Source organism: Rhinolophus hipposideros, assembly GCF_964194185.1.
Source record: "Rhinolophus hipposideros genome assembly, chromosome: 5".
NCBI lineage: Eukaryota > Metazoa > Chordata > Mammalia > Chiroptera > Rhinolophidae > Rhinolophus > Rhinolophus hipposideros.
In genome coordinates this window covers 65,292,091-65,306,488 of record NC_138051.1, presented here as the reverse complement: position 1 = coordinate 65,306,488, position 14,398 = coordinate 65,292,091, and the positions used below count along the sequence as shown (strand labels likewise).

Genomic DNA, 14,398 nt, shown 5'->3' with positions numbered 1-14,398 from the left:
ATACATAGCTAACACATAGTATTCACTGAATGAAAGTAGTTAGAACTGAGTAACTATTAGGAGCTTCAAATCATGCAAAAATTAGTAATAGAAATTGTTTAAATAAACTTGGATCAAAAAACACTATAATAGACTAGTTCTATTCTAATTAGTGATACATGCCTTAATACTATTACTAAGTAGAAAAAAAGCATATTAGAAGAAATTACTTGAAAGTAAAAAACTTCATGAACTTTGAAACAAGATACTTCTGGCTTAGATTTTAGATTTTTTCTCCACCATTTATGACCTCTGTGATTTGGGGAAAATTACTATAAACTACCTGTGTCTATTCTCCTTATCTGTGAAATGGGTATAACTCTTTCAGGGCTGTTTAAGATTAAATGAGATATCTGATATAAAGTACAGTCTTAAAACATAATAGAGTTCTGGTTCTGCGGACGATGGCCCTGTTTCTCCCACTGTACACATCTATAATTCTTGGACAGAATACAGGGAATAGCTTATCTGAACAGTCTGAAAAGTAAATGGTAGAAAGAAAAGTTGGGGAAGCGACCAGAATTCTATGTTCCTCCAAATCTGTGGCGAGTTTACCATTTTTCCCCTTCTAGTATTGCCTGGCCTGGACTCAAAAGCAGCCTGAAATCCAGAAGTACACAGCAAGTGAGGATAAAAGAGCTTCAAGAACTTTTTTTTTCCCTAGCCCAAGAAGCAGCAAAGAGAACTTGTAAGGGTTGGAGAGAGCAGAGAAAATACCCTGGATGTTTTTCCTTCTCTCTTTTCCAGGCACCAGGCACTACTGTACCAGCAGCACAGAGAGCATTATAGTGATGGCAATGTCAGCTAGGCATTTTTCCAGAACTCTGAGGAAGGGGACACTTCTCTTTAGAGTTTTCACAAGGAGCATGCAATATTTCCATCATGAGGAAATGCCTCCTCCACACTTATAGGTTAAATCCCTTCACAGTCTGGGCCCCACCATCCCTCCTCTCAGCTTCTCACCTAGCCCTCTAAGCCCTGGGATCCAAGCATACTGGGCCACCCCCACTTCCCCAGAGCTCAGCAGGCCCCTTCCGTGACTTTGCACATGTACTTCCCTTGAACTGGCCTTCTCCCACCCACTTGACAAATGCCTACTTAGCCCTCAAGTCCCCAATATTTTGTCCATATTAACAATATCACACTTACTAGGTGATACTATAACTTATCTGTTTCATAGTTAAGACATCACCCGAAACCCTCAGACTGTAACAGGAGGGGTCAGGTCCATGCAGCTGTGGATAGTAGAGTTTGGCCACACTGGACAAACTAGTATGATACAAATATTAAATGCATGTTGAATGAATGCCCCAGGCAGAATTAATTGCTTCTTCATCCATGCTCCCAGAATGCTTGGCTTACACTGTCAGTTAAATCATCCATTTAGTAGACTCAGACTGAACATTTACTGAGTCTCACACTTGACAAAGCTTTGCTAGTATAGAGCTTATCCCATCATATCATGGCCAGCTGTATTCATGTATATGTATAGATACAACTAGACTGTGGAACTAGTTGGAACTAAGTCTCATTATATTGCTAGGGCCTAATATAAGCTGGAACGTGGTAGATTCAATAAATGTTTGTGAGATTAAATTAAATACAATTCACAAAGAAATGACTATTTGGGGATGTTAATGATTCTTAATATTCTTAATCTTTTATTCCAAGACAATTACATGTTATTCTTCAGAAAATTTATACCCATTACCTTTGTATTTCTTCATGAGCCACAGTAAGCTTCTGGCTCTGAACACCAAAAGTATCATATTATTATGTTCTTAGTAAGGGATAATTTAACTTTGCAATTTACAAAGAATTTTGGAAGTCCCCTTTATTAAGAGAATAGAAATTATAACATTAATTTGTCTTCTTCACACTCTGGACGATCCCAAGCACTTCACAGACAGGAGAAATATTCAACACTATACTCCTGGAGGAGTTATTCATAGTTAAGGTCAGGAATGAATAATTTTACGTTCTCAGGTATAGAATTCACAATTCTCATATGTTATCTCAGTCAGTATAACTGTAGGTGCTTTTCTTATTTGTTAAAATGTCTTATCCTTTATAAAAAATCCTTAAGCTATTTTTACATAGTGATTATTCCTGGAAAACATTTTCTTTACACTTAAAAGGGGTCCATGGTGTTGATCAGGGGGAAACTATTATTGCTTGCGATCTACCTGCAATGATTTCAAGTAGGCAGGCACATCTCTAATTTCTCTGAATTGTACTAAGATCTTATTTGCTATTCTTGCTAATCTGTCTTTATTTTTCCTTTACCGAGAACAATAACATTTATTTCTGCCTGGCCTCATTTATGCACAGATATTCAATTTAATTACAAAGATAATCTCACCAGTGACGGGAAAATAGGTGTAGAAAATTGGTCTTTTGGATGAAGCACAGCTGCTACATAAACAATTTTAGAACAGCTTAAGACTTTAGAAAAGCTATTATATGAAAAGAATGCTTACTGTTTATTTATTTCAAGAAAATGATAAAGATTAAATGTGACCATTCCACTAGGTAATATTCCTTCCACAGGATTCCACCGGTTCCCAGGAAAGTTGACACCTGGTAAATGTTTTGCCATCTTGGGTAAATACCACTCATATGTCATCATCTGCCAGAAAAATAACATATGATGTTGTACTTTTAATATACTTCTTAAAACAGACTCCAGTTTAGCAAGTACAACAAAAACGTTCTAAAATGTGGATATACTCATTACATGAAAACATAATTGAAAAATGCATATAAGCACAACTGAGGTATGTCGCACTGACTACTCTTCTAGTGACCTAAACCTTGGATTTCATGGCTTCAGCTATGATTGTCATTGGCAAGATCAGTATCTAGTTTTCTTTTGCTCCATGCATTTGATGGATTTCCCAGAATGACCTTCCCCCATTCTTATACTGTGTTTCCCCGAAAATAAGACCTAACCAGACAATAAGCCCTAGCATGATTTTTAGGATGATATCCCCTTAACATCAGCCCTAATGCGTCTTTTGGAGGAAAACTTAACATAAGACCTGGTCTTATTTTCGGGGAAACACGATAGGGAAGGTGTGCTCAACTTTCAGAAACAGCTCACATATCACTTCCTCTATGATGCCCTCCCCAGTTTCCACAGCAGAATGATATGCTCCTGTAGCACTTGTAGCTCTTAACCTATGCCAAACTAGACTGCGAGCTCCCAGAGGGAAGGGACTGTATCTTTTCCTCTTTGTGGCTGGGCACCTAGCACATTGCCTGCCATAGAATAGTTCTCAAATTATGTTTGCTGAAGTTGAAATGTCTTTAGTGGCCACACTAGACAACCTAGGCAAAACAGAGATGTGTCATTACTCCATTCATTCAAAACACAAGTATTGTTCACCTATAATAAATAAGATATAATCCCTGCTCTTGACAAGCTCAATAATAATGATAATCTAGTATGGAAACAACTGAAATGCCCATCGGTCGATGACTGGATTAAGAAGCTGTGGTACATTTATACAATGGAGTATTACGCAGCCATAAAGAAGAAAGAAATCTTATCATTTGCAACAACATGGATGGATCTAGAGAACATTATGTTAAGTGAAATAAGTCAGAAAGAGAAAGACAAGTACCATATGATCTCACTTATATGCGGAATCTAAAGAAAAGACTATGTGAATGAACTAATCAGAAACAGTTTTGGGGACACAAATTAAAAACCGAGAGTTGTTAGATGGGCGGGGGGGGGGGATAAGGGGAAAGGTGCAGGGATTAGGAAGCAGCTGGTAACCACAAGATTGCCTCAGGGTTTTTTGAAAATTAATTTGGGGAACGTATTCAATAATGTTGTAAAGATTTTGTTGGGTATCCGATGGACATGCGTCCTATTTGGGAGACCACCTCAGGGATACTGTGGATGCCTGATCATGGCATTGTATACCAGAAGCTAAACATTAATGAATGCCAACTATAATTTTATATATATAATGTGATGGCTCAGTGTGAGGTCGGAGGGATAGTGGATGGGGGGAGGGGGGTTCACAGTGTGAGGGATATCAATGATGAACGTCTAAGTATTACCTTGTCTTGTACACCTGAAACTAATAAATTAAAAAAAGAAAAAATAATAATGATAATCTAGGCCTCAAAAATAAAAACCCTTTTGGTTAAATTAACTGAATCTATTAGTATCTCCAAATTAATTACATATCCTGATATGTTCTTTTGATTACCACAAATCACTAATATCAGGAAAAATAATTTTTCTTAATTCTGTAGTTAATATCTATTTGTCTATACTTTTATATGTATAGATTTTCTTTTTTTAAATAAAATACTCCTATTCACACTTACAAAACTTTGTTAAAGTTTGGATATCATTTAGCAATTATGCGTATGTTTTATTTGCTTTATACAAGTCATTTAACTTGAATGACTAATTTTATTATAAGTGTATATTGTAAATACTCACAAAATACTTATTGAATTTGATTTTATTACCCAATAGTTTCAGTTCTTGGGGACATTAACATTAATTAAATACCCACTGTGTGCTATGATGTTAATGTTTTCCATTTAATTTTCATAATAACCTTATTAAGTGAGAATCGTTACATCTGATACTGTTGATTGTCCACTCAACAGCTAATACCTTCTTTTTTCTAACACAGTTCTAATTTTGATCAAGTAACCAGGGCCGCAATACACTTGGATCTAGTCATTCCTCTTTGCTAGTGAGTAATTTAGGAGTTGGCACATGACCCAATACTGGTTAGTGGGGTCCAAGTACAGGTCTGCTAGGGGCTACTGGGGCACATGTTACTCCCAGTAGAGAGCCAGGGGGATGAGTATGAGTACTTGGCTTGGTTTTATGATGTGATGTTTGGAACGAGGCATCCATCAGTTCAAGATACCTGAAGAGAAGCTGCCCCAGAAAGCTGACGTCATTGAACTGCTTGTATTATCAATCCTAAAACCAACTATCTCCAGACTACTTGTTATGTGACATTAAAAACTCCACAGTTTAAGACACTCTTAGGAATTTTGTTTCTTTCATTCAAAAGCAATGTAACTTATATGATGATCATTTCCATTTTATAAATAAGGAAACAGAGGTTCTGAGAGGAAAAATCATTAGCCCCATGCAACATATCCAGGAAATGATAGGATGAGGACTTGAATTTGGGTCTAATTAATTTTGAAATCCAAGCTTCTCAACTATATTAGCTGCTATCCCAAAATCATATTGCGATTAAAATCATACTGCGATACCATGTTGTCAACAAATAACCTAGCTTTTATCAAAAGCTAGACTGAAGATCAAATTAATCAATTAATGTACTTGATATAAATGCAAACTGCTTACAAAAATGTGTAATTTGCAAATTTTCCTATATGTGCAAATCTGTTTATATAGTTTTTTTTTTAATTAAAATTTATTGGGGTGACAATGTTCAACAAAACTACATAGGTTTCAAGAATACAATTCTGTAATACATCATCTATATATCATATTGTGTGTTTACCACCCAGAGTCAGTTCTCTTTCCATCACCATATACAGAGCGTGCCAAAAAAAAGTATACACATTTTAAGAAAGGAAAACTGTATTAAAATTATAATACAATACAGTGAATGACACTAGCATTCATTTGATTAACGCCATCTTTTGAGCGAATGTCAAACTACACATTGTTACCGTAATTCAACTTCGAAAAGTAATACATAGATAACATCTTTTAAAATGTGTACATTTTTTTGGCACCCCGGGTATTTTTTTCATAGGATCAACAAAGTTTACATAAATACTCCATAGCAAAATTGTGGTTAGTAATTTCTATTTTCAGTGAAATATTTACTTACCTGCAGTATGACTTATTTTATATTCAACCTAATTTATTTTAATCCCTGGACCAGTGGGCAGTATTAATTTGAATGGAAAATAATTTTAAAATAAATTTACAATACACAATTTTCATGGTTTGTTATGTGAACTAAAGACCCAGGGTATTATTTGCATCGAACATGAAACACATTCAAAATTAATTCTTAAAACATTCAGTTTCAATAAGAAAAAGGCAACTCATGTGACTTACATTATTAGTTAAAATAAACAAAAGTGTGATACATATTCTCCCTAAGAGTGATAACTGTACCCATCCACTGTTAAAAAAATAGTTTTTTAAAGACATATGTTTTTAAATGAGTATAATTACAATATTTATTCTAAGCACATTTTTCACATACTTACTTCCTGATCCACTAATGAAATATCTGGCCTCAGTCCCTCACAATAATGCATGTAGCGGAGAGAATTTCCTGGCAGATCTCCTCTGAGTAAGATAATTGCATCATGAGGCATCGAGGCTAGAAGGTTCTTTGCAAATTTATCGATCACGTAATTGGTCCTTTGGTCACAAATGCTAAATAAAAGGATCAAAAACACATTAAAATAGTAACACATTGCTTCAGTTTTAATAAGATTGGGTTTATTTTCTGCCCATTCCTTTTCCATCACTCACTCTACGTTTAGTGTTTCAAAGTATTCTAACTTATATTTTCTAAAAACATGTTTATATTTGAAAAGAGAACACTATCATCTGAAAAAAAAAAGAATGGACTAATTGTTCAATTGAAAACAAATCAGCGTACTGCTTCACTTCCGGAATTTATAATCATTTCCATAAAAAGAGAATCAGTTAGTGTTCAAAAATAAGTCCTTGTTTTCCTCAAAGCATGTCCAATTTCCCTAAAAAGAAGTAAGGTTTCTGATTCCACTTGGAATTTAAGGTAATTTCATGTTAATTCCAGTTAGTCCAAAGGAATACTTAGAAATGCAAAATGAAATCTGCCCATTCCAGCATAAACTGGGATGATACCTGTTTGGCTTTCTTGCATCCAAGGCTGATCCTTTCTACCACTTCCCTGAACCACAGGCTCCCTGTGCTTCCATCTACGTGGAGAAATCATTAGGGAATGAGACCAATGAGAAGGGAGGGAAGGAATAGGTGCCTGAGTTGTTTACTTCTCTCCAGCCATTATCTGTCACTGCCAACAACAGCAGTAAAATTCCTTTCAATGATGAAGTGGACGTTCTAACTTCAAAGAAAAACTGGCACGAATTCTGAGCGCTTCCCATGAAAAAAGAAAACGACTACAAGAGTAAAAGCATCAAAAAACGTAACCAGCACTGTCCTTCCTGTTCTTATCAGGTCCATTACATTTAATGGTTCTGAGAAACACAGCCTAAAGTTGAATCGTTGGGTTAGTATCACAAAGCAAATAAACACTTCCAGGAACAAAATATTATCCTTGCCTTTGTAACTGATGAAATTGTTTCCTCCCATGACTCCCTACCTTGCAGGGTGAAGCCTCACATTTCACCACCCAGCGATACTACTATCTATTCCATTCACCTGGGGGCAAATAAAAGAATCAAAACAAAATAAAACCACCCAGCCTGTGCAGGCATCACTGTTGTTAAGCCTGGATTGCCCTAAAGACCTGAGCTAGGAGAAGACTGGTATTAAAAAAAAGGCTGGGAAACACGCACTGTGGGTTTGGCAAACCCTTCTTTAGCTAGCTGTGGATTTGGGTCTGGGGATCCCAACAGGCCTCCTGGGATTGGTTTTCAAAGTTAAGTGGAAAGAGGAAATTTAACCTTTTAAAATATCGATCAAATCTCACTATAATAAAACTCCAATGGACTCTTCCACTTCCGTAATGTTTACTCAATGATGCTGGAAATAAATGAACTAGCATCTAAAACTTGGACATCTTTTATATTAGACTGAGATTTTCATTAGAAAGATTATTAAAAATACATAAAAGGTTATTGAAAAATACATAAAATACTAATAACGCCTAAGAGTTAAGAAACTTTTAGAACTTCCATTATTTCATATCATTAGTATTCACTACTACAGAATGAACTAGATAAGGGCCAGACACTAGTCAAGAGAAAAAATCTTTGAAGCATAGAGTGAATTACTTTAGGGCATACAAAAAGGCCAAATGTCTTTACTCTTTATCTAAGTGGTATTTTACATCATGGAATTTTACATATACTCCAGATTCTACAAAATATCTCTAGGGTTCCTTAGAGGAAAATATACAAACAGTTTATGTGTACCACTAGAGTGCTTGTTTGCAATGACCTAAAATTCCACATCACTCACACTGAGATTCTAGTTCAAAAGTTTAAGAACCATGGCATTTAGACCAACAACACTATCTTACTGTGAAAACTAGTAGAAGTTAAAGATGAAATAAAGTCCTAGAATCAAAATATCAAATGTCTCTAGTGTGAATGAAACTTTTCATAAACATAACCACGTTACCTGTAATTGGAATATATTTGGTAAATCACAAAAAGAGTTGCTGAAAGCCATTCCAGACACTGAAGGCCGTTGGTGTTCAGCACTCGATTACTCTCAGAAACCAATGCCGCCAGCCCGATGCCGGCGAGGACAGCCACCACTGCATTGCTCTGCATCCAGAATCTTTCCACCTGCAGAAGAGGCATGCAAACAGTAGGGCCGGTTGGCTGGTTCATGCAATTCATCTGGTACTTATGTATTTTAAAAATACTCGTATTGCATATATCTAGTTGCTTATGCCTGCTGTCATTCAGGTCTTGTTAACTGACTTCTCCATTCCAACTCCACGTTACTTTATTTTTCAATTTTCAAACATTCCTCCTTCCCAGTGTGGCATGCGAATCTCCCTTTTTGGATCCACACATTCTTTTCAATACTACGGACTTCATGTTGAACTCCTGCAATATGTAAGGTGGAAGAGGAGGAGAAATGCTTTCACTTTTTTCCTGATGTTTCCTTCCACGTGGAGAAGTTCCATCAGTATAACACTCTAGCCTCTCACTTATTTCTTCCTTAGGATTGTAGGAATTGAGCTGACTGGAGAGTTTGGGAGCTGGGGCTGGGCCTGCATAGCCCTCCCCTTTCCTTTCTTTTCCTCTGGAAGTGAGCTGCCCACAGGAAGCATTTGTCCAGTGGCAGACTCTGTCCCTGTGGCACCAGTGGGGTGAGCACTGCCTGTGACTAGTGGGTAGGTCTGCCTATTATGGGATGCAGGGTGAGGAAGCCCCCTTGCCCAGATATAAACCACATTCATCAATCTCAGCATTATCAGCAACAAAGGTGATTCTCCCGCCTGTTGTGCTGGTTTATCTTAGTTCTCAATTATTCAGAACTCAGGTGATTAAGTAGGATATTATTTATTAGGCCTCTTGAACACAAAAAAACCATATTGATTTCAGCTGTTAAAAAAAGCTACCTATATTTACAGAGTTTTTATTATAAGGAGAATCTGAGAAATGGCACCCAGGGAAAAACAGAAATATAGTTGCTGTTTTGCATAGGCCTGGACCGGTGAGTTAAAAAATAAGGAAATTTGTTGGTAAGAGCCCCTAATTACAAACCAGAAATTCCAGGAGAAATGCAGTGGTACCTATATGTGTAAGCACACACATAAAATGACTAACTTAAAGATACCTTACATTTATTTTTCTATTTAACTATTGTGCTAACTAAACATTGCATTTTTCTTTTCTAAAAAGAGGTCTTAGCCTTACTGGTTCAATAAGTTAACTTTTGAAAATATAATAATGTATATGCAATTTTAACTATTTCTGAGCTAATTTATTCTTCTCTAAGATTCATGAGAGACAAATTTTCACATTCTTCACAAACTTTCTGGTCAAAGGATATATCTAAATGAAACTTACCACACCCATGAAAAGTGGTTTTGAAATATCTAAATTTGCCCTCCAAGCAAAGAACAATGAATAAATGCAAAACATTCCAGTAAAAAGCCATACTAATGATGGGTTCTGTCTGTCCCTATAAAAAATTAAAATATATCAAAAATTATTTATGAACATGAGTATCAATAATACAGTTTTAAACTATAGAAAAATATTTGGAACTATAAAACTTTCCATTTTTAAGTAGGAATAAAGAAGGATCTGAGTTTTTAAAATTTGAGTTGGACTAGATAACCAAAATATAATAATAAATTACACTGTACTATATATTGTAGACAACTAGGAACTATGCAGCAAAAGATATAGTTAAAATTTGCAGAAGAAATACAAATGATTAATCTTGTTAAATTTAAGATGTAATTAACATATGCAAACAAAACAATTTCATGAATCAAAATATTTTAAAATGCAAATCTCAACATTAGTGAGAATGTGGTTGTATGAGAATGTATGTTAGTATGATCTTCAAGAAAAGTTACTTTGATGATATATATTAAGAACCTTAAAAACATTCACTGTCATTGACCTAGTAATTTGACATGTACACATAAATCTTTAAGTAATTACCAGAAATGTGGATAAGGATTAACCCAGAAAAATGCTTGGCTATTACTTATACTGTGTCTCCCCAAAAATAAAACCCAACCAGAAAATAAGCTATAGCAGATTTTTCAGGATGACATCCCTGAACATAAGCCCTAATATGTCTTTTGGAGCAAACCTTAATATAAGACACAGTCTTATTTTTGGGGAAACACGGTAATAGTGGAAAAAGTGGAGGCCATCTAAAGATCCTAATATAGGAGAACATTTAAATTAATTCTCCTAGGTTATAGAATGGAATATTATACCAACATTTAAGTGATTTTAAATATTTTTTATGGTTTGGGGAAATGCTCACAATATAATGTTAAGTATTAAGAAAATAAAACTATAAACACATACATTTACATAAAAATACATTCAACACACTAGAAAATAAATGAACAAGAAATTAATGTATGTTAATAGTGCTATTTTTTTTTTTGTTTTCTTTTATCATTGGAGGTTACTTTTATCTTCAGAGGAATTCAAATAATTGTTTGCTTCTTTTGCAAAGCAACAATAATAACTGGCTATGGTCAGAGTGAGAGATCAAACCAAAGATTAAGACATCAAATGACTTGCCTAGTTAGATTGTAATATATTTCTGAATCTTTCAAAATCATTAATTTATAATCAGAAAAACTAGCAAGAAAGCAACACGCATTTGCCTTCATAGAAGTAGTTAAAGTCATTTATTTGGAATATAAAATACTAGTGGCAATGTTCTACAATGACATATTAAAATATTAATTAATGAACATGGAAACAATAACAGGAAAAGGAATTATATTACTCACTTTCTTGCTAAACATATATTTGCCCAAACTGCAAGGGCTTGAATGTTGTATGAGAGTTCGGTCCTCATATTTGTTACCTGAGAACTGTAAAAGACAATCTAACTTATTGTTGGCAGAAAACAAATGTGGTCCAAATAAAACATTCTTTGTAAAATACATCTGATTATGCACTGAATAATTTTAAGGGTTGGCATCAGATTTTAAAATTATTTTGTCTTCTTTCAAATTAGGGAGGAAAAGTACCACAAGAAAGAGTTTTAAACAGTTCTAAAATGTTTTCCAATTATAACATTTGGTTACCAACTTATATAATTTAGGGTAGCATCAGAACAAATAATTCTTCAGAATTTGTGATGTTGGTATACTGTATTGAAATTATAAACCAATTTGTATCCCCGATTGGTTTGATAAAGAAGTCATTTGAAATGGGTTTTTTAACTTCTTCTGTCAGCAGTGTAAACATGGCCTCCAGTGATTAGAAATGGAAAACAAAATTAATTCAAATTATTTTCTGGAGATCCAATCATGAAGAAAAAAAAGACAGGACAAAAGAAGTTATCTCCAACCATTCTTTTCTGGGTTATCTTCTTCCTTAAAAGGTTCCTTATTTTCTATATTATTTGGTTCAAAAAATGTTTAAGGAAGCTCCAAGAAATGTATCCTTTTTTCCCTTACAATTAAACTAAATTCTTCCATTAGCTCCATTAACTAATTAAGCATTTTACAAGTGTTTTCTGAGTTGTAAAATATCGTGTTTCACCAAAAATAAGACCTAACCAGAAAATAAGCTCTAGTATGATTTGTCAGGATGACATCCCCTTGAACATAAGCCCTAATGTGTCTTTTGGAGCAAAAATTAATATAAGACCAGACCTTATTTTCAGGGAAACACGGTAGCTCCAGCAGTTTCCAGTTCTTTTAAAAAACAAATGAGTCTATACACCATCTCAAAGAACTTTCTTCTCCCTACTGGCAATTTGACTGGAGAAAATGTGATGTCATAATTATGGAAACCACACAATGTATATTTTACTAATGGAGACTCATCTACTATGAGAAGATATCCTTACTCATTTTCAAATACACTTGAAAAATTGATTCCCACATGAGGCCCATTTCAAGCTATTCTTCAAACGGACTGAAGTCAGTCTCAAAATTAATTCTTGGAGATCTGTTGCTTAAATGTAAGCTCTAAAACATGGTCACTGCCTAGGGTTAGATTCAGTAATTTCCTTGTACAGGGTTGCAATTTGGAGATATGCATGAGGAAAGAATTTAATTTGCTTGACTGGAAAAGGGTAGATGATTAGGTTCCATCATTTTGAAGGATTTTCTAGTAAGTTAATTATGAGTTGCTTTTCTCAACACTCTTGTCCACCTGAAACAATTAAAGACTAGAAATTATCTCACTCAATCAGAGTGCTAAGATTATACCTCCATTTTACATTATGATTTGGTTTTAACAAGTAGTGTGAATGGTCATCACTTTTGTTATCTTTCTTTTATGCTTCTTTCTGGGTATATGACCTAACTGCTATTATTTTTCTTTTTTTTTTAAATTTAAAAAAAAATTTTTATTGGGGAATATTGGGGAACAGTGTATTTCTCAGGGCCCATCAGCTCCAAGTCGTTGTCCTTCAATCTAGTTATGGAGGGCACAGCTCAGCTCCAAGTCCAGCCGCCATGTTCAATCTTTAGTTTTAGGGGGCACAGCCCACCATCCCATGTGGGAATTGAACCGGCAACCTTGTTGTTGAGAGCTCACGCTCTAACCAACTGAGCCATCCAGCCGCCCCTAACTGCTATTATTTCAATGTAAAGGAGGCCTTTAATTTCTGCAATAGATGACTTTTATGTGAAGCTAATAAAAGTTAGATGTCTGATCTAGGATTGCTCTTGAGAATTCTTTGGAGTTCATGTGGGATTTGTTAAAGCAAAATATACCAGTCATCCTGAGTGTGATGAAAAGGAGATAGACATGGGCAGGAGTGAGTCTTTCAGCACGGAGCAAAGTAGGATAACGTAAAAGCCCAGAGATGTTGGCAAAGCTATTTATCTTTAAAACAGAAACTGAGTTTCTTGCTACCTTCTCTCCAACAAGACAGAAAAGACAGAAAAGGGACACAAAAGTCTCAGTCAGACATTAAAAAAATAAATTTAAAATTTATTGTAAAAACTACCTAAAGGTTATATAGGAATGATTGGTGGCAGGAAAATATTTTTAAGATGCAGTATACAACGAAAAAACAGGAGGCTAATAAATCAATATGTATATTATGATTCCATTTTTTAAAACAAAAAAACATACAAAAATATTGCAAGAATATAGACAAAAATGTTAAATGGATTAGTAAAAGTGGTCATCTCTAACATGTTGGAATTATAGTAATTTTCAGTTTCTTATTTTTGTTTACCTGTGTTTTCTAAACTTCATAATGATTATGTATCCTTTCTTTTGGAAAATAGAGAAAAAAGTCATTTAAAAAGAAATGAAGGATGGGAGAAAGAAAGTTAACAACTAAATAAGAATTGTGAGAACCTATGAATTAATTCGTATATAGAGTTGAAATATTCTCCCCATATTTTAAAAATGTTTTTCAAATAGTCCTGAGAATCCCAAATTAATAATTAGTTAAATCACTTCAGTGTTGTAGAAAACTATTCTTCCCTAATTTTATATTGAAAATATAAAAATATTACAGGATTGGTCTGGATATTTTTCAAGTTGTCTTAATCTTTTTAAGTTTTACAGCAAATATTAACCCATTTTTCAATGAATGCTAATAGACAATAAAGATGAACTACATTTGCTTAAACTGGCTTTAATAAGGTTGAATATTAAAAATATGCAAATAAAAAATAGAGCTTAAGGACAGCCTAAAGGAAAAGTCTTGAAATAACATTAAATAAATTAAGCTCTAAAAAATTAAAAAAGCATAGCTCAATCCAAGATAACAAGAAAATAATTGTTCAAATTGATACAATGTTACAAAATGTCTGTAAGAAAGAGGATATATAAAATCAGAACAAAGCATAAATTTTTCATAAAGCAATACTATATCGGGTAATTTTGTATCCAACTAAAAGTTGAAACATTTTAGTTTTATAGGTTCTATGTAGCCACCTAATAGTCTCATTCACTGTTGCATTTATTACTCACTGTAAGTTTTACCTTATTGAAGGAAATGGTAGAATATTTG

The 14,398-nt window shown here is 34.3% G+C and overlaps 1 protein-coding gene across 6 annotated transcripts in view; it reads right to left on the bottom strand.

The window, feature by feature from the left end:
• The window catches only part of TMEM260 (transmembrane protein 260), a 58,132-nt gene that overhangs the window by 10,344 nt on the left and 33,390 nt on the right, over nt 1-14,398 (bottom strand). For all 6 annotated transcript variants that reach the window (XR_013993282.1, XR_013993283.1, XR_013993284.1 and 3 more), the window contains exons 8-12: nt 11,199-11,282; nt 9,778-9,892; nt 8,372-8,541; nt 6,283-6,454; nt 2,520-2,668 (exon numbers count right to left, since the gene is read on the bottom strand). Coding sequence is in view for 3 of the 6 variants with exons in the window: in XM_081047407.1 (XP_080903533.1) it covers nt 2,520-2,668; nt 6,283-6,454; nt 8,372-8,541; nt 9,778-9,892; nt 11,199-11,282 (690 nt within the window). In the remaining 3 variants the exon portion in view is untranslated. The remainder of the gene's footprint in view (nt 1-2,519; nt 2,669-6,282; nt 6,455-8,371; nt 8,542-9,777; nt 9,893-11,198; nt 11,283-14,398) is intronic.